At 42.6% G+C, this 22,397-nt stretch overlaps 1 protein-coding gene across 1 annotated transcript in view; it reads left to right on the top strand.

Annotated features, from left to right (window-relative positions):
• Positions 1-22,397, top strand: part of LOC135570279 (monocyte to macrophage differentiation factor 2-like) — a 67,752-nt gene that overhangs the window by 28,142 nt on the left and 17,213 nt on the right. The window contains exon 4 of the mRNA XM_065016394.1: positions 4,072-4,146. Coding sequence (XP_064872466.1) covers positions 4,072-4,146 — 75 coding nt within the window. The remainder of the gene's footprint in view (positions 1-4,071; positions 4,147-22,397) is intronic.

Raw genomic sequence — 22,397 nt, 5'->3', positions numbered from 1 at the left:
GGTAGTGTATATGGTTAATGGCAGCAGGTTGTATAATCAGGCTACCTGCCCACCTGTCTATAAGGTTAGGGATAGGTAGTGTATATGGTTAATGGCAGCAGGTTGTATAATCAGGCTACCTGCCCACCTGTCTATAAGGTTAGGGATAGGTAGTGATAGGTAGTGTATATGATGAAGGGCAGCAGGTTGTATAATCAGGCTACCTGCCCACCTGTCTATAAGGTTAGGGATAGGTAGTGTATATGGTTAATGGCAGCAGGTTGTATAATCAGGCTACCTGCCCACCTGTCTATAAGGTTAGGGATAGGTAGTGTATATGGTTAATGGCAGCAGGTTGTATAATCAGGCTACCTGCCCACCTGTCTATAAGGTTAGGGATAGGTAGTGATAGGTAGTGTATATGATGAAGGGCAGCAGGTTGTATAATCAGGCTACCTGCCCACCTGTCTATAAGGTTAGGGATAGGTAGTGATAGGTAGTGTATATGGTTAATGGCAGCAGGTTGTATAATCAGGCTACCTGCCCACCTGTCTATAAGGTTAGGGATAGGTAGTGATAGGTAGTGTATATGGTTAATGGCAGCAGGTTGTATAATCAGGCTACCTGCCCACCTGTCTATAAGGTTAGGGATAGGTAGGGATAGGGAGTGTATATGGTTAATGGCAGCAGGTTGTATAATCAGGCTACCTGCCCACCTGTCTATAAGGTTAGGGATAGGTAGGGATAGGGAGTGTATATGGTTAATGGCAGCAGGTTGTATAATCAGGCTACCTGCCCACCTGTCTATAAGGTTAGGGATAGGGAGTGTATATGGTTAATGGCAGCAGGTTGTATAATCAGGCTACCTGCCCACCTGTCTATAAGGTTAGGCATAGGGAGTGTATATGGTTAATGGCAGCAGGTTGTATAATCAGGCTACCTGCCCACCTGTCTATAAGGTTAGGGATAGGTAGTGTATATGGTTAATGGCAGCAGGTTGTATAATCAGGCTACCTGCCCACCTGTCTATAAGGTTAGGGATAGGTAGTGTATATGGTTAATGGCAGCAGGTTGTATAATCAGGCTACCTGCCCACCTGTCTATAAGGTTAGGGATAGGTAGGGATAGGTAGTGTATATGGTTAATGGCAGCAGGTTGTATAATCAGGCTACCTGCCCACCTGTCTATAAGGTTAGGGATAGGTAGGGATAGGGAGTGTATATGGTTAATGGCAGCAGGTTGTATAATCAGGCTACCTGCCCACCTGTCTATAAGGTTAGGGATAGGTAGTGTATATGGTTAATGGCAGCAGGTTGTATAATCAGGCTACCTGCCCACCTGTCTATAAGGTTAGGGATAGGTAGTGTATATGGTTAATGGCAGCAGGTTGTATAATCAGGCTACCTGCCCACCTGTCTATAAGGTTAGGGATAGGGAGTGTATATGGTTAATGGCAGCAGGTTGTATAATCAGGCTACCTGCCCACCTGTCTATAAGGTTAGGGATAGGTAGTGTATATGGTTAATGGCAGCAGGTTGTATAATCAGGCTACCTGCCCACCTGTCTATAAGGTTAGGGATAGGTAGTGTATATGGTTAATGGCAGCAGGTTGTATAATCAGGCTACCTGCCCACCTGTCTATAAGGTTAGGGATAGGTAGTGTATATGGTTAATGGCAGCAGGTTGTATAATCAGGCTACCTGCCCACCTGTCTATAAGGTTAGGGATAGGTAGGGATAGGTAGTGTATATGGTTAATGGCAGCAGGTTGTATAATCAGGCTACCTGCCCACCTGTCTATAAGGTTAGGGATAGGTAGGGATAGGGAGTGTATATGGTTAATGGCAGCAGGTTGTATAATCAGGCTACCTGCCCACCTGTCTATAAGGTTAGGGATAGGTAGTGTATATGGTTAATGGCAGCAGGTTGTATAATCAGGCTACCTGCCCACCTGTCTATAAGGTTAGGGATAGGTAGTGTATATGGTTAATGGCAGCAGGTTGTATAATCAGGCTACCTGCCCACCTGTCTATAAGGTTAGGGATAGGTAGGGATAGGTAGTGTATATGGTTAATGGCAGCAGGTTGTATAATCAGGCTACCTGCCCACCTGTCTATAAGGTTAGGGATAGGGAGTGTATATGGTTAATGGCAGCAGGTTGTATAATCAGGCTACCTGCCCACCTGTCTATAAGGTTAGGGATAGGTAGTGATAGGGAGTGTATATGGTTAATGGCAGCAGGTTGTATAATCAGGCTACCTGCCCACCTGTCTATAAGGTTAGGGATAGGGAGTGTATATGGTTAATGGCAGCAGGTTGTATAATCAGGCTACCTGCCCACCTGTCTATAAGGTTAGGGATAGGTAGTGTATATGGTTAATGGCAGCAGGTTGTATAATCAGGCTACCTGCCCACCTGTCTATAAGGTTAGGGATAGGTAATGATAGGTAGTGTATATGGTTAATGGCAGCAGGTTGTATAATCAGGCTACCTGCCCACCTGTCTATAAGGTTAGGGATAGGTAGTGTCTATGGTTAATGGCAGCAGGTTGTATAATCAGGCTACCTGCCCACCTGTCTATAAGGTTAGGGATAGGGAGTGTATATGGTTAATGGCAGCAGGTTGTATAATCAGGCTACCTGCCCACCTGTCTATAAGGTTAGGGATAGGTAGTGATAGGTAGTGTATATGGTTAATGGCAGCAGGTTGTATAATCAGGCTACCTGCCCACCTGTCTATAAGGTTAGGGATAGGTAGTGATAGGTAGTGTATATGGTTAATGGCAGCAGGTTGTATAATCAGGCTACCTGCCCACCTGTCTATAAGGTTAGGGATAGGTAGTGATAGGTAGTGTATATGGTTAATGGCAGCAGGTTGTATAATCAGGCTACCTGCCCACCTGTCTATAAGGTTAGGGATAGGTAGTGATAGGTAGTGTATATGGTTAATGGCAGCAGGTTGTATAATCAGGCTACCTGCCCACCTGTCTATAAGGTTAGGGATAGGTAGTGTATATGGTTAATGGCAGCAGGTTGTATAATCAGGCTACCTGCCCACCTGTCTATAAGGTTAGGGATAGGTAGTGATAGGTAGTGTATATGGTTAATGGCAGCAGGTTGTATAATCAGGCTACCTGCCCACCTGTCTATAAGGTTAGGGATAGGGAGTGTATATGGTTAATGGCAGCAGGTTGTATAATCAGGCTACCTGCCCACCTGTCTATAAGGTTAGGGATAGGTAGTGATAGGTAGTGTATATGGTTAATGGCAGCAGGTTGTATAATCAGGCTACCTGCCCACCTGTCTATAAGGTTAGGGATAGGTAGTGATAGGTAGTGTATATGGTTAATGGCAGCAGGTTGTATAATCAGGCTACCTGCCCACCTGTCTATAAGGTTAGGGATAGGTAGTGTATATGGTTAATGGCAGCAGGTTGTATAATCAGGCTACCTGCCCACCTGTCTATAAGGTTAGGGATAGGTAGGGATAGGTAGTGTCTATGGTTAATGGCAGCAGGTTGTATAATCAGGCTACCTGCCCACCTGTCTATCAGGTTAGGCATAGGTAGTGTCTATGGTTAATGGCAGCAGGTTGTATAATCAGGCTACCTGCCCACCTGTCTATAAGGTTAGGGATAGGTAGGGATAGGTAGTGTATATGGTTAATGGCAGCAGGTTGTATAATCAGGCTACCTGCCCACCTGTCTATAAGGTTAGGGATAGGTAGGGATAGGTAGTGTATATGATGAAGGGCAGCAGGTTGTATAATCAGGCTACCTGCCCACCTGTCTATCAGGTTAGGGATAGGTAGTGTATATGGTTAATGGCAGCAGGTTGTATAATCAGGCTACCTGCCCACCTGTCTATAAGGTTAGTGATAGGTAGTGATAGGTAGTGTATATGGTCCAGGGCAGCAGGTTGTATAATCAGGCTACCTGCCCACCTGTCTATAAAGGTAGTGATAGGTAGTGTATATGGTCCAGGGCAGCAGGTTGTATAATCAGGCTACCTGCCCACCTGTCTATAAGGGTAGTGATAGGTAGTGTATATGATTAAGGACAGCAGTATGTATAATCATGTTCTGTGTCTCTCTAGGTCTGTGGAGCACTGTTTCCACATGTGTGACAGAATGGTGATCTATTTCTTCATAGCAGCCTCCTACGCCCCCTGGTGAGTCGGAGGTGCTACTGCAGCTGCATTGTCTCACTAGACTACACTACTGTCTCTATAGACTACACTACTGTCTCTATAACTACACTACTGTCTCTATAACTAGACTACACTACTGTCTCTATAACTACACTACTGTCTCTATAGACTACACTACTGTCTCTATAAATAGACTACACTACTGTCTCTATAACTACACTACTGTCTCTATAGACTACACTACTGTCTCTATAAATAGACTACACTACTGTCTCTATAACTACACTACTGTCTCTATAGACTACACTACTGACTCTATAACTAGACTACACTACTGTCTCTATAAATAGACTACACTACTGTCTCTATAACTAGACTACACTACTGTCTCTATAACTACACTACTGTCTCTATAACTAGACTACACTACTGTCTCTATAACTACACTACTGTCTCTATAGACGACACTACTGTCTCTATAACTAGACTACTGTCTATAACTAGACTACTGTCTCTATAACTACACTACTGTCTCTATAACTACACTACTGTCTCTATAACTAGACTACACTACTGTCTCTATAACTAGACTACACTACTGTCTCTATAACTAGACTACTGACTCTATAACTAGACTACACTACTATCTATATAGACTACACTACTGTCTCTATAACTACACTACTGTCTATATAGACTACACTACTGTCTCTATAACTACACTACTGTCTCTATAGACTACACTACTGTCTCTATAACTACACTACTGTCTCTATAGACTACACTACTGTCTCTATAGACGACACTACTGTCTCTATAGACACTACTGTCTCTATAACTACACTACTGTCTCTATAACTACACTACTGTCTCTATAACTACACTACTGTCTCTATAACTAGACTACACTACTGTCTCTATAACTAGACTACACGACTGTCTCTATAACTAGACTACTGTCTATAACTACACTACTGTCTCTATAGACTACACTACTGTCTCTATAACTAGACTACTGTCTATAACTAGACTACTGTCTCTATAACTAGACTACTGTCTCTATAACTACACTACTGTCTCTATAGACTACACTACTGTCTCTATAACTACACTACTGTCTATATAACTAGACTACACTACTGTCTCTATAGACTACACTACTGTCTCTATAACTACACTACTGTCTCTATAGACTACACTACTGTCTCTATAACTACACTACTGTCTCTATAACTACACTACTGTCTCTATAACTAGACTACACTATTGTCTATATAACTAGACTACTGTCTCTATAACTAGACTACTGTCTCTATAACTACACTACTGTCTCTATAACTAGACTACACTACTGACTCAATAAACTACACTACTGTCTCTATAACTAGACTACACTACTGTCTATAACTACACTACTGTCTATATAACTACACTACTGTCTCTATAACTACACTACTGTCTCTATAACTACACTACTGTCTCTATAGACTACACTACTGTCTCTATAACTACACTACTGTCTCTATAGACGACACTACTGACTCTATAACTAGACTACACTACTGTCTCTATAACTAGACTACACTACTGTCTCTATAACTACACTACTGTCTCTATAGACTACACTACTGTCTCTATAACTAGACTACACTACTGTCTCTATAACTAGACTACACTACTGTCTATATAACTACACTACGGTCTCTATAGACTACACTACTGTCTCTATAACTACACTACACTACTGACTCAATAAACTACACTACTGTCTCTATAACTAGACTACACTACTGTCTATAACTACACTACTGTCTATATAACTACACTACTGTCTTTATAACTAGACTACTGTCTATAACTAGACTACACTACTGTCTATAACTAGACTACTGTCTCTATAACTAGACTACTGTCTATAACTAGACTACTGTCTCTATAACTAGACTACTGTCTATAACTACACTACTGACTCTATAACTAGACTACACTACTGTCTCTATAACTACACCACTGTCTCTATAGACTACACCACTGTCTCTATAACTAGACTACACTACTGATTCAATAAACTACACTACTGTCTCTATAACTAGACTACACTACTGATTCAATAAACTACACTACTGTCTCTATAACTAGACTACCCTACTGATTCAATAAACTACACTACTGTCTCTATAACTAGACTACTGTCTCTATAACTAGACGACACTACTGTCTCTATAACTACACTACTGTCTCTATAACTACACTACTGTCTCTATAGACTACACTACTGTCTCTATAACTACACTACTGTCTCTATAGACGACACTACTGTCTCTATAACTACACTACTGTCTCTATAGACGACACTACTGTCTCTATAACTAGACTACACTACGCATCATATACTGGACAACACTAGCCTGGACTACAGCATCATAGTCTGGACTACACTAGTCTGGACTACAACATCATATACTGGACTACACTAGCCTGGACTACAGCATCATAGTCTGGACTACACTAGTCTGGACTACAACATCATATACTGGACTACACTAGTCTGGACTACAGCATCATAGTCTGGACTACACTAGTCTGGACTACAACATCATATACTGGACTACACTAGCCTGGACTACAGCATCATAGTCTGGACTACACTAGCCTGGACTACAACATCATATACTGGACTACACTAGCCTGGACTACACTAGTGTGGACTACAGCATCATATACTGGACTACAGTAGTCTGGACTACAGCATCATAGTCTGGACTACAGCATCATAGTCTGGACTACACTAGTCTGGACTACACTAGTATGGACTACAGCATCATATACTGGACTACACTAGTCTGGACTACAGCATCATATACTGAACTATACTAGTCTGGACTACAGCATCATATATTGGACTACACTAGTCTGGACTACAGCATCATATACTGAACTACACTTGTCTGGACTACAGCATCATAGTCTGGACTACACTAGCCTGGACTACAGCATCATATACTGGACTACACTAGTCTGGACTACAGCATCATAGTCTGGACTACACTAGCCTGGACTACAACATCATATACTGGACTACACTAGCCTGGACTACACTAGTATGGACTACAGCATCATATACTGGACTACACTAGTCTGGACTACAGCATCATAGTCTGGATTACAGCATCATAGTCTGGACTACACTAGTATGGACTACAGCATCATATGCTGGACTACACTAGTCTGGACTACAGCATCATATACTGGACTACACTAGTCTGGACTACAGCATCATAGTCTGGACTACACTAGTCTGGACTACAGCATCATATACTGGACTACACTAGTCTGGACTACAGCATCATAGTCTGGACTACACTAGTCTGGACTACAGCATCCTATACTGGACTTCACTAGTATGGACTACAGCATCATATACTGGACTACACTAGTCTGGACTACAGCATCATAGTCTGGACTACAGCATCATAGTCTGGACTACACTAGTCTGGACTACACTAGTATGGACTACAGCATCATAGTCTGGACTACACTAGCCTGGACTACAGCAACATATACTGGACTACACTAGCCTGGACTACACTAGTCTGGACTACAGCATCATAGTCTGGACTACACTAGCCTGGACTACAGCATCATATACTGGACTACACTAGTCTGGACTACACTAGTATGGACTACAGCATCATAGTCTGTACTACACTAGCCTGGACTACAACATCATATACTGGACTACACTAGCCTGGACTACACTAGTCTGGACTACAGCATCATAGTCTGTACTACACTAGCCTGGACTACAACATCATATACTGGACTACACTAGCCTGGACTACAGCATCATATACTGGACTACACTAGTATGGACTACAGCATCATAGTCTGGACTACACTAGTCTGGACTACAGCATCATAGTCTGGACTACACTAGTCTGGACTACAACATCATATACTGGACAACACTAGTCTGGACTACACTAGTCTGGACTACAGCATCATATACTGGACTACACTAGTCTGGACTACAGCATCATATACTGGACTACACTAGTATTGACTACAGCATCATATACTGGACAACACTAGTCTGGACTACAGCATCATAGTCTGGACAACACTAGTCTGGACTACAGCATCATATACTGGACTAAACTAGTCTGGACTACAGCATCATATACTGGACAACACTAGTCTGGACTACAGCATCATAGTCTGGACTACACTAGTATGGACTACAGCATCATATACTGGACTACACTAGTCTGGACTACAGCATCATAGTCTGGACTACAGCATCATAGTCTGGACAACACTAGTCTGGACTACAGCATCATATACTGGACTACACTAGTCTGGACTACAGCATCATATACTGGACTACACTAGTATGGACTACAGCATCATATACTGGACTACAGCATCATATACTGGACTACACTAGTCTGGACTACAGCATCATAGTCTGGACTACAGCATCATAATCTGGACAACACTAGTCTGGACTACAGCATCATATACTGGACAACACTAGTCTGGACTACAGCATCATATACTGGACTACACTAGTCTGGACTACAGCATCATATACTGGACTACACTAGTATGGACTACAGCATCATATACTGGACTACACTAGTCTGGACTACACTAGTATGGACTACAGCATCATATACTGGACTACAGTAGTCTGGACTACAGCATCATATACTGGACTACACTAGTATGGACTACAGCATCATATACTGGACTACACTAGTATGGACTACAGCATCATATACTGGACAACACTAGTCTGGACTACAGCATCATATACTGGACTACACTAGTATGGACTACAGCATCATATACTGGACAACACTAGTCTAGACTACAGCATCATAGTCTGGACAACACTAGTCTGGACTACAGCATCATATACTGGACTACACTAGTCTGGACTACAGCATCATATACTGGACTAAACTAGTATGGACTACAGCATCATATACTGGACAACACTAGTCTGGACTACAGCATCATAGTCTGGACAACACTAGTCTGGACTACAGCATCATATACTGGACTACACTAGTCTGGACTACAGCATCATATACTGGACTACACTAGTCTGGACTACAGCATCATAGTCTGGACAACACTAGTCTGGACTACACTAGTATGGACTACAGCATCATAGTCTGGACTACACTAGTCTAGACTACAGCATCATATACTGGACTACACTAGCCTGGACTACAGCATCATATACTGGACTACACTAGTATGGACTACAGCATCATAGTCTGGACTACACTAGTCTGGACTACAACATCATATACTGGACTACACTAGCCTGGACTACAGCATCATAGTCTGGACTACACTAGTCTGGACTACAGCATCATATACTGGACAACACTAGTCTGGACTACACTAGTCTGGACTACAGCATCATAGTCTGGACTACACTAGTCTGGACTACAGCATCATATACTGGACTACACTAGTCTGGACTACAGCATCATATACTGGACTACACTAGTATGGACTACAGCATCATAGTCTGGACAACACTAGTCTGGACTACAGCATCATATACTGGACAACACTAGTCTGGACTACAGCATCATAGTCTGGACTACAGCATCATATACTGGACAACACTAGTCTGGACTACAGCATCATAGTCTGGACTACAGCATCATATACTGGACTAAACTAGTCTGGACTACAGCATCATATACTGGACAACACTAGTCTGGACTACAGCATCATAGTCTGGACTACACTAGTATGGACTACAGCATCATATACTGGATTACACTAGTCTGGACTACAGCATCATAGTCTGGACTACAGCATCATAGTCTGGACAACACTAGTCTGGACTACAGCATCATATACTGGACTACACTAGTCTGGACTACAGCATCATATACTGGACTACAGCATCATATACTGGACTACACTAGTCTGGACTACAGCATCATAGTCTGGACAACACTAGTATGGACTACAGCATCATATACTGGACTACAGCATCATATACTGGACTACACTAGTCTGGACTACAGCATCATATACTGGACTACACTAGTATGGACTACAGCATCATAGTCTGGACAACACTAGTCTGGACTACAGCATCATATACTGGACTACACTAGTCTGGACTACAGCATCATAGTCTGGACAACACTAGTCTGGACTACACTAGTATGGACTACAGCATCATAGTCTGGACTACACTAGTCTAGACTACAGCATCATATACTGGACTACACTAGTCTGAACTACATCATCATAGTCTGGACTACAGCATCATAGTCTGGACTACAGCATCATATACTGGACTACACTAGTCTGGACTACAGCATCATATACTGGACTACACTAGTATGGACTACAGCATCATATACTGGACAACACTAGTCTGGACTACAGCATCATAGTCTGGACAACACTAGTCTGGACTACAGCATCATATACTGGACTAAACTAGTCTGGACTACAGCATCATATACTGGACAACACTAGTCTGGACTACACTAGTCTGGACTACAGCATCATAGTCTGGACTACACTAGTCTGGACTACAGCATCATATACTGGACTACACTAGTCTGGACTACAGCATCATATACTGGACTACACTAGTATGGACTACAGCATCATAGTCTGGACAACACTAGTCTGGACTACAGCATCATATACTGGACAACACTAGTCTGGACTACAGCATCATAGTCTGGACTACAGCATCATATACTGGACAACACTAGTCTGGACTACAGCATCATAGTCTGGACTACAGCATCATATACTGGACTAAACTAGTCTGGACTACAGCATCATATACTGGACAACACTAGTCTGGACTACAGCATCATAGTCTGGACTACACTAGTATGGACTACAGCATCATATACTGGACTACACTAGTCTGGACTACAGCATCATAGTCTGGACTACAGCATCATAGTCTGGACAACACTAGTCTGGACTACAGCATCATATACTGGACTACACTAGTCTGGACTACAGCATCATATACTGGACTACAGCATCATATACTGGACTACACTAGTCTGTACTACAGCATCATAGTCTGGACAACACTAGTATGGACTACAGCATCATATACTGGACTACAGCATCATATACTGGACTACACTAGTCTGGACTACAGCATCATATACTGGACTACACTAGTATGGACTACAGCATCATAGTCTGGACAACACTAGTCTGGACTACAGCATCATATACTGGACTACACTAGTCTGGACTACAGCATCATAGTCTGGACAACACTAGTCTGGACTACACTAGTATGGACTACAGCATCATATACTGGACTACACTAGTATGGACTACAGCATCATATACTGGACAACACTAGTCTGGACTACAGCATCATATACTGGACTACACTAGTATGGACTACAGCATCATATACTGGACAACACTAGTCTGGACTACAGCATCATAGTCTGGACAACACTAGTCTGGACTACAGCATCATATACTGGACTGAACTAGTCTGGACTACAGCATCATATACTGGACAACACTAGCCTGGACTACAGCATCATAGTCTGGACTACACTAGTCTGGACTACAGCATCATATACTGGACAACACTAGTCTGGACTACACTAGTCTGGACTACAGCATCATAGTCTGGACTACACTAGTCTGGACTACAGCATCATAGTCTGGACTACACTAGTCTGGACTACAGCATCATAGTCTGGACTACACTAGTCTGGACTACAGCATCATATACTGGACTACACTAGTCTGGACTACAGCATCATATACTGGACTACACTAGTATGGACTACAGCATCATATACTGGACTACACTAGTCTGGACTACAGCATCATAGTCTGGACTACAGCATCATAGTCTGGACAACACTAGTCTGGACTACAGCATCATATACTGGACTACACTAGTCTGGACTACAGCATCATATACTGGACTACACTAGTCTGGACTACAGCATCATATACTGGACTAAACTAGTCTGGACTACAGCATCATATACTGGACAACACTAGTCTGGACTACAGCATCATAGTCTGGACTACACTAGTATGGACTACAGCATCATATACTGGACAACACTAGTCTGGACTACAGCATCATATACTGGACAACACTAGTCTGGACTACAGCATCATAGTCTGGACTACAGCATCATATACTGGACAACACTAGTATGGACTACAGCATCATATACTGGACTACACTAGTCTGGACTACAGCATCATAGTCTGGACTACAGCATCATAGTCTGGACAACACTAGTCTGGACTACAGCATCATATACTGGACTACACTAGTCTGGACTACAGCATCATATACTGGACTACAGCATCATATACTGGACTACACTAGTCTGGACTACAGCATCATAGTCTGGACAACACTAGTATGGACTACAGCATCATATACTGGACTACACTAGTCTGGACTACAGCATCATATACTGGACTACACTAGTATGGACTACAGCATCATAGTCTGGACAACACTAGTCTGGACTACAGCATCATATACTGGACTACACTAGTCTGGACTACAGCATCATAGTCTGGACAACACTAGTCTGGACTACACTAGTATGGACTACAGCATCATATACTGGACTACACTAGTATGGACTACAGCATCATATACTGGACAACACTAGTCTGGACTACAGCATCATATACTGGACTACACTAGTATGGACTACAGCATCATATACTGGACAACACTAGTCTGGACTACAGCATCATAGTCTGGACAACACTAGTCTGGACTACAGCATCATATACTGGACTGAACTAGTCTGGACTACAGCATCATATACTGGACAACACTAGTCTGGACTACAGCATCATAGTCTGGACTACACTAGTATGGACTACAGCATCATATACTGGACTACACTAGTCTGGACTACAGCATCATAGTCTGGACAACACTAGTCTGGACTACAGCATCATATACTGGACTACACTAGTCTGGACTACAGCATCATATACTGGACTACACTAGTCTGGACTACAGCATCATATACTGGACTACAGCATCATATACTGGACTACACTAGTCTGTACTACAGCATCATAGTCTGGACAACACTAGTATGGACTACAGCATCATATACTGGACTACAGCATCATATACTGGACTACACTAGTCTGGACTACAGCATCATATACTGGACTACACTAGTATGGACTACAGCATCATAGTCTGGACAACACTAGTCTGGACTACAGCATCATATACTGGACTACACTAGTCTGGACTACAGCATCATAGTCTGGACAACACTAGTCTGGACTACACTAGTATGGACTACAGCATCATATACTGGACTACACTAGTATGGACTACAGCATCATATACTGGACAACACTAGTCTGGACTACAGCATCATATACTGGACTACACTAGTATGGACTACAGCATCATATACTGGACAACACTAGTCTGGACTACAGCATCATAGTCTGGACAACACTAGTCTGGACTACAGCATCATATACTGGACTGAACTAGTCTGGACTACAGCATCATATACTGGACAACACTAGCCTGGACTACAGCATCATAGTCTGGACTACACTAGTCTGGACTACAGCATCATATACTGGACAACACTAGTCTGGACTACACTAGTCTGGACTACAGCATCATAGTCTGGACTACACTAGTCTGGACTACAGCATCATAGTCTGGACTACACTAGTCTGGACTACAGCATCATAGTCTGGACTACACTAGTCTGGACTACAGCATCATATACTGGACTACACTAGTCTGGACTACAGCATCATATACTGGACTACACTAGTATGGACTACAGCATCATATACTGGACTACACTAGTCTGGACTACAGCATCATAGTCTGGACTACAGCATCATAGTCTGGACAACACTAGTCTGGACTACAGCATCATATACTGGACTACACTAGTCTGGACTACAGCATCATATACTGGACTACACTAGTCTGGACTACAGCATCATATACTGGACTAAACTAGTCTGGACTACAGCATCATATACTGGACAACACTAGTCTGGACTACAGCATCATAGTCTGGACTACACTAGTCTGGACTACAGCATCATATACTGGACAACACTAGTCTGGACTACAGCATCATATACTGGACAACACTAGTCTGGACTACAGCATCATAGTCTGGACTACAGCATCATATACTGGACAACACTAGTATGGACTACAGCATCATATACTGGACTACACTAGTCTGGACTACAGCATCATAGTCTGGACTACAGCATCATAGTCTGGACAACACTAGTCTGGACTACAGCATCATATACTGGACTACACTAGTCTGGACTACAGCATCATATACTGGACTACAGCATCATATACTGGACTACACTAGTCTGGACTACAGCATCATAGTCTGGACAACACTAGTATGGACTACAGCATCATATACTGGACTACAGCATCATATACTGGACTACACTAGTCTGGACTACAGCATCATATACTGGACTACACTAGTATGGACTACAGCATCATAGTCTGGACAACACTAGTCTGGACTACAGCATCATATACTGGACTACACTAGTCTGGACTACAGCATCATAGTCTGGACAACACTAGTCTGGACTACACTAGTATGGACTACAGCATCATATACTGGACTACACTAGTATGGACTACAGCATCATATACTGGACAACACTAGTCTGGACTACAGCATCATATACTGGACTACACTAGTATGGACTACAGCATCATATACTGGACAACACTAGTCTGGACTACAGCATCATAGTCTGGACAACACTAGTCTGGACTACAGCATCATATACTGGACTGAACTAGTCTGGACTACAGCATCATATACTGGACAACACTAGTCTGGACTACAGCATCATAGTCTGGACTACACTAGTATGGACTACAGCATCATATACTGGACTACACTAGTCTGGACTACAGCATCATAGTCTGGACTACAGCATCATAGTCTGGACAACACTAGTCTGGACTACAGCATCATATACTGGACTACACTAGTCTGGACTACAGCATCATATACTGGACTACACTAGTATGGACTACAGCATCATATACTGGACTACAGCATCATATACTGGACTACACTAGTCTGGACTACAGCATCATAGTCTGGACTACAGCATCATATACTGGACTACACAAGTCTGGACTACAGCATCATAGTCTGGACTACAGCATCATATACTGGACTACACTAGTCTGGACTACAGCATCATATACTGGACTACAGCATCATATACTGGACTACACTAGTCTGGACTACAGCATCATATACTGGACTACACTAGTATGGACTACAGCATCATAGTCTGGACAACACTAGTCTGGACTACAGCATCATATACTGGACAACACTAGTCTGGACTACAGCATCATATACTGGACTACACTAGTCTGGACTACAGCATCATATACTGGACTACACTAGTATGGACTACAGCATCATATACTGGACTACACTAGTCTGGACTACACTAGTATGGACTACAGCATCATATACTGGACTACAGTAGTCTGGACTACAGCATCATATACTGGACTACACTAGTATGGACTACAGCATCATATACTGGACTACACTAGTATGGACTACAGCATCATATACTGGACTACACTAGTATGGACTACAGCATCATATACTGGACAACACTAGTCTGGACTACAGCATCATATACTGGACTACACTAGTATGGACTACAGCATCATATACTGGACAACACTAGTCTGGACTACAGCATCATAGTCTGGACAACACTAGTCTGGACTACAGCATCATATACTGGACTACACTAGTCTGGACTACAGCATCATATACTGGACTACACTAGTCTGGACTACAGCATCATATACTGGACTGAACTAGTCTGGACTACAGCATCATATACTGGACTACACTAGTATGGACTACAGCATCATATACTGGACTACACTAGTCTGGACTACACTAGTATGGACTACAGCATCATATACTGGACTACAGTAGTCTGGACTACAGCATCATATACTGGACTACACTAGTATGGACTACAGCATCATATACTGGACTACACTAGTATGGACTACAGCATCATATACTGGACTACACTAGTATGGACTACAGCATCATATACTGGACAACACTAGTCTGGACTACAGCATCATATACTGGACTACACTAGTATGGACTACAGCATCATATACTGGACAACACTAGTCTGGACTACAGCATCATAGTCTGGACAACACTAGTCTGGACTACAGCATCATATACTGGACTACACTAGTCTGGACTACAGCATCATATACTGGACTACACTAGTCTGGACTACAGCATCATATACTGGACTAAACTAGTCTGGACTACAGCATCATATACTGGACAACACTAGTCTGGACTACAGCATCATAGTCTGGACTACACTAGTATGGACTACAGCATCATATACTGGACAACACTAGTCTGGACTACAGCATCATATACTGGACAACACTAGTCTGGACTACAGCATCATAGTCTGGACTACAGCATCATATACTGGACAACACTAGTATGGACTACAGCATCATATACTGGACTACACTAGTCTGGACTACAGCATCATAGTCTGGACTACAGCATCATAGTCTGGACAACACTAGTCTGGACTACAGCATCATATACTGGACTACACTAGTCTGGACTACAGCATCATATACTGGACTACAGCATCATATACTGGACTACACTAGTCTGGACTACAGCATCATATACTGGACTACACTAGTATGGACTACAGCATCATAGTCTGGACAACACTAGTCTGGACTACAGCATCATATACTGGACTACACTAGTCTGGACTACAGCATCATAGTCTGGACAACACTAGTCTGGACTACACTAGTATGGACTACAGCATCATATACTGGACTACACTAGTATGGACTACAGCATCATATACTGGACAACACTAGTCTGGACTACAGCATCATATACTGGACTACACTAGTATGGACTACAGCATCATATACTGGACAACACTAGTCTGGACTACAGCATCATAGTCTGGACAACACTAGTCTGGACTACAGCATCATATACTGGACTGAACTAGTCTGGACTACAGCATCATATACTGGACAACACTAGTCTGGACTACAGCATCATAGTCTGGACTACACTAGTATGGACTACAGCATCATATACTGGACTACACTAGTCTGGACTACAGCATCATAGTCTGGACTACAGCATCATAGTCTGGACAACACTAGTCTGGACTACAGCATCATATACTGGACTACACTAGTCTGGACTACAGCATCATATACTGGACTACACTCATAGTATGGACTACAGCATCATATACTGGACTACAGCATCATATACTGGACTACATCTAGTCTGGACTACAGCATCATATACTGGACTACACTAGTCTGGACTACAGCATCATATACTGGACAACACTAGTCTGGACTACAGCATCATAGTCTGGACAACACTAGTCTGGACTACAGCATCATATACTGGACTACACTAGTCTGGACTACAGCATCATATACTGGACTACACTAGTCTGGACTACACTAGTATGGACTACAGCATCATATACTGGACTACAGTAGTCTGGACTACAGCATCATATACTGGACTACACTAGTATGGACTACAGCATCATATACTGGACTACACTAGTATGGACTACAGCATCATATACTGGACTACACTAGTATGGACTACAGCATCATAGTCTGGACTACAGCATCATATACTGGACAACACTAGTATGGACTACAGCATCATATACTGGACTACACTAGTCTGGACTACAGCATCATAGTCTGGACTACAGCATCATAGTCTGGACAACACTAGTCTGGACTACAGCATCATATACTGGACTACACTAGTCTGGACTACAGCATCATATACTGGACTACAGCATCATATACTGGACTACACTAGTCTGGACTACAGCATCATATACTGGACTACACTAGTATGGACTACAGCATCATAGTCTGGACAACACTAGTCTGGACTACAGCATCATATACTGGACTACACTAGTCTGGACTACAGCATCATAGTCTGGACAACACTAGTCTGGACTACAGCATCATATACTGGACTACACTAGTGGACTACAGCATCATATACTGGACTACACTAGTATGGACTACAGCATCATATACTGGACAACACTAGTCTGGACTACAGCATCATATACTGGACTACACTAGTATGGACTACAGCATCATATACTGGACAACACTAGTCTGGACTACAGCATCATAGTCTGGACAACACTAGTCTGGACTACAGCATCATATACTGGACTGAACTAGTCTGGACTACAGCATCATATACTGGACAACACTAGTCTGGACTACAGCATCATAGTCTGGACTACACTAGTATGGACTACAGCATCATATACTGGACTACACTAGTCTGGACTACAGCATCATAGTCTGGACTACAGCATCATAGTCTGGACAACACTAGTCTGGACTACAGCATCATATACTGGACTACACTAGTCTGGACTACAGCATCATATACTGGACTACACTAGTATGGACTACAGCATCATATACTGGACTACAGCATCATATACTGGACTACACTAGTCTGGACTACAGCATCATATACTGGACTACACTAGTCTGGACTACAGCATCATAGTCTGGACTACAGCATCATAGTCTGGACAACACTAGTCTGGACTACAGCATCATATACTGGACTACACTAGTCTGGACTACAGCATCATATACTGGACTAGTCAGGACTCATATACTGGACTACACTAGTATGGACTACAGCATCATATACTGGACTACACTAGTCTGGACTACAGCATCATATCTGGACTACACTAGTATGGACTACAGCATCATATACTGGACTACACTAGTCTGGACTACAGCATCATATACTGGACTACACTAGTATGGACTACAGCATCATATACTGGACTACACTAGTCTGGACTACAGCATCATATACTGGACTACACTAGTCTGGACTACAGCATCATATACTGGACAACACTAGTCTGGACTACAGCATCATATACTGGACAACACTAGTCTGGACTACAGCATCATATACTGGACTACACTAGTCTGGACTACAGCATCATATACTGGACTACACTAGTCTGGACTACAGCATCATATACTGGACTACACTAGTATGGACTACAGCATCATATACTGGACAACACTAGTCTGGACTACAGCATCATATACTGGACTACACTAGTCTGGACTACAGCATCATAGTCTGGACAACACTAGTCTGGACTACACATAGTATGGACTACAGCATCATAGTCTGGACTACACTAGTCTGGACTACAGCATCATATACTGGACTACACTAGTCTGGACTACAGCATCATATACTGGACTACACTAGTCTGGACTACAGCATCATATCTGGACTACACTAGTCTGGACTACAACATCATATACTGGACTACACTAGCCTGGACTACAGCATCATATCTGGACTACACTAGTCTGGACTACAGCATCATATACTGGACAACACTACAGCATCATATACTGGACTACACTAGTCTGGACTACAGCATCATAGTCTGGACTACACTAGTCTGGACTACAGCATCATAGTCTGGACTACACTAGTCTGGACTACAGCATCATAGTCTGGACTACACTAGTCTGGACTACAGCATCATATACTGGACTACACTAGTCTGGACTACAGCATCATATACTGGACTACACTAGTATGGACTACAGCATCATATACTGGACTACACTAGTCTGGACTACAGCATCATAGTCTGGACTACAGCATCATAGTCTGGACTAACATCATAGTCTGGACTACAGCTCAGTACTGGACTACACTAGTCTGGACTACAGCATCATATACTGGACTACAGCATCATATACTGGACTACACTAGTCTGGACTACAGCATCATATACTGGACTACACTAGTATGGACTACAGCATCATAGTCTGGACAACACTAGTCTGGACTACAGCATCATATACTGGACTACACTAGTCTGGACTACAGCATCATAGTCTGGACAACACTAGTCTGGACTACACTAGTATGGACTACAGCATCATATACTGGACTACACTAGTATGGACTACAGCATCATATACTGGACAACACTAGTCTGGACTACAGCATCATATACTGGACTACACTAGTCTGGACTACAGCATCATATACTGGACAACACTAGTCTGGACTACAGCATCATAGTCTGGACAACACTAGTCTGGACTACAGCATCATATACTGGACTAACTAGTCTGGACTACAGCATCATATACTGGACAACACTAGTCTGGACTACAGCATCATAGTCTGGACTACACTAGTATGGACTACAGCATCATATACTGGACTACACTAGTCTGGACTACAGCATCATAGTCTGGACTACAGCATCATAGTCTGGACTACACTAGTCTGGACTACAGCATCATATACTGGACTACACTAGTCTGGACTACAGCATCATATACTGGACTACACTAGTCTGGACTACAGCATCATAGTCTGGACTACAGCATCATATACTGGACTACACTAGTCTGGACTACAGCATCATATACTGGACTACACTAGTCTGGACTACAGCATCATATACTGGACAACACTAGTCTGGACTACAGCATCATAGTCTGGACAACACTAGTCTGGACTACAGCATCATATACTGGACTACACTAGTCTGGACTACAGCATCATATACTGGACTACACTAGTCTGGACTAGCATCATAGTATGGACTACAGCATCATATCTGGACTACAGTAGTCTGGACTACAGCATCATATACTGGACTACACTAGTATGGACTACAGCATCATATACTGGACTACACTAGTATGGACTACAGCATCATATACTGGACTAGTATGGACTACAGCATCATATACTGGACTACACTAGTCTGGACTACAGCATCATATACTGGACAACACTAGTCTGGACTACAGCATCATAGTCTGGACAACACTAGTCTGGACTACAGCATCATATACTGGACTACACTAGTCTGGACTACAGCATCATATACTGGACTACACTAGTCTGGACTACAGCATCATAGTCTGGACAACACTAGTCTGGACTACAGCATCATATACTGGACTACACTAGTCTGGACTACAGCATCATATACTGGACTACACTAGTCTGGACTACAGCATCATAGTCTGGACAACACTAGTCTGGACTACACTAGTATGGACTACAGCATCATAGTCTGGACTACACTAGTCTGGACTACAGCATCATATACTGGACTACACTAGTCTGGACTACAGCATCATATACTGGACTACACTAGTATGGACTACAGCATCATAGTCTGGACTACACTAGTCTGGACTACAGCATCATATACTGGACTACACTAGCCTGGACTACAGCATCATAGTCTGGACTACACTAGTCTGGACTACAGCATCATATACTGGACAACACTAGTCTGGACTACAGCATCATCTGGACTACAGCATCATAGTCTGGACTACACTAGTCTGGACTACAGCATCATAGTCTGGACTACACTAGTCTGGACTACAGCATCATAGTCTGGACTACACTAGTCTGGACTACAGCATCATATACTGGACTACACTAGTCTGGACTACAGCATCATATACTGGACTACACTAGTCTGGACTACAGCATCATAGTCTGGACAACACTAGTCTGGACTACAGCATCATAGTCTGGACTACAGCATCATAGTCTGGACAACACTAGTATGGACTACAGCATCATATACTGGACTACAGCATCATATACTGGACTACACTAGTCTGGACTACAGCATCATATACTGGACTACACTAGTCTGGACTACAGCATCATAGTCTGGACAACACTAGTATGGACTACAGCATCATATACTGGACAACACTAGTCTGGACTACAGCATCATATACTGGACAACACTAGTCTGGACTACAGCATCATAGTCTGGACTACAGCATCATATACTGGACAACACTAGTCTGGACTACAGCATCATAGTCTGGACTACACTAGTCTGGACTACAGCATCATATACTGGACTAACTAGTCTGGACTACAGCATCATATACTGGACAACACTAGTCTGGACTACAGCATCATAGTCTGGACTACACTAGTATGGACTACAGCATCATATACTGGACTACACTAGTCTGGACTACAGCATCATAGTCTGGACTACAGCATCATAGTCTG

This window comes from Oncorhynchus nerka, unplaced genomic scaffold, assembly GCF_034236695.1.
Source record: "Oncorhynchus nerka isolate Pitt River unplaced genomic scaffold, Oner_Uvic_2.0 unplaced_scaffold_1001, whole genome shotgun sequence".
Classification (NCBI taxonomy): Eukaryota; Metazoa; Chordata; class Actinopteri; order Salmoniformes; family Salmonidae; genus Oncorhynchus; species Oncorhynchus nerka.
The sequence above is the reverse complement of the archived record's forward strand: the minus strand, read 5'-3'. Positions and strand labels throughout refer to the sequence as shown.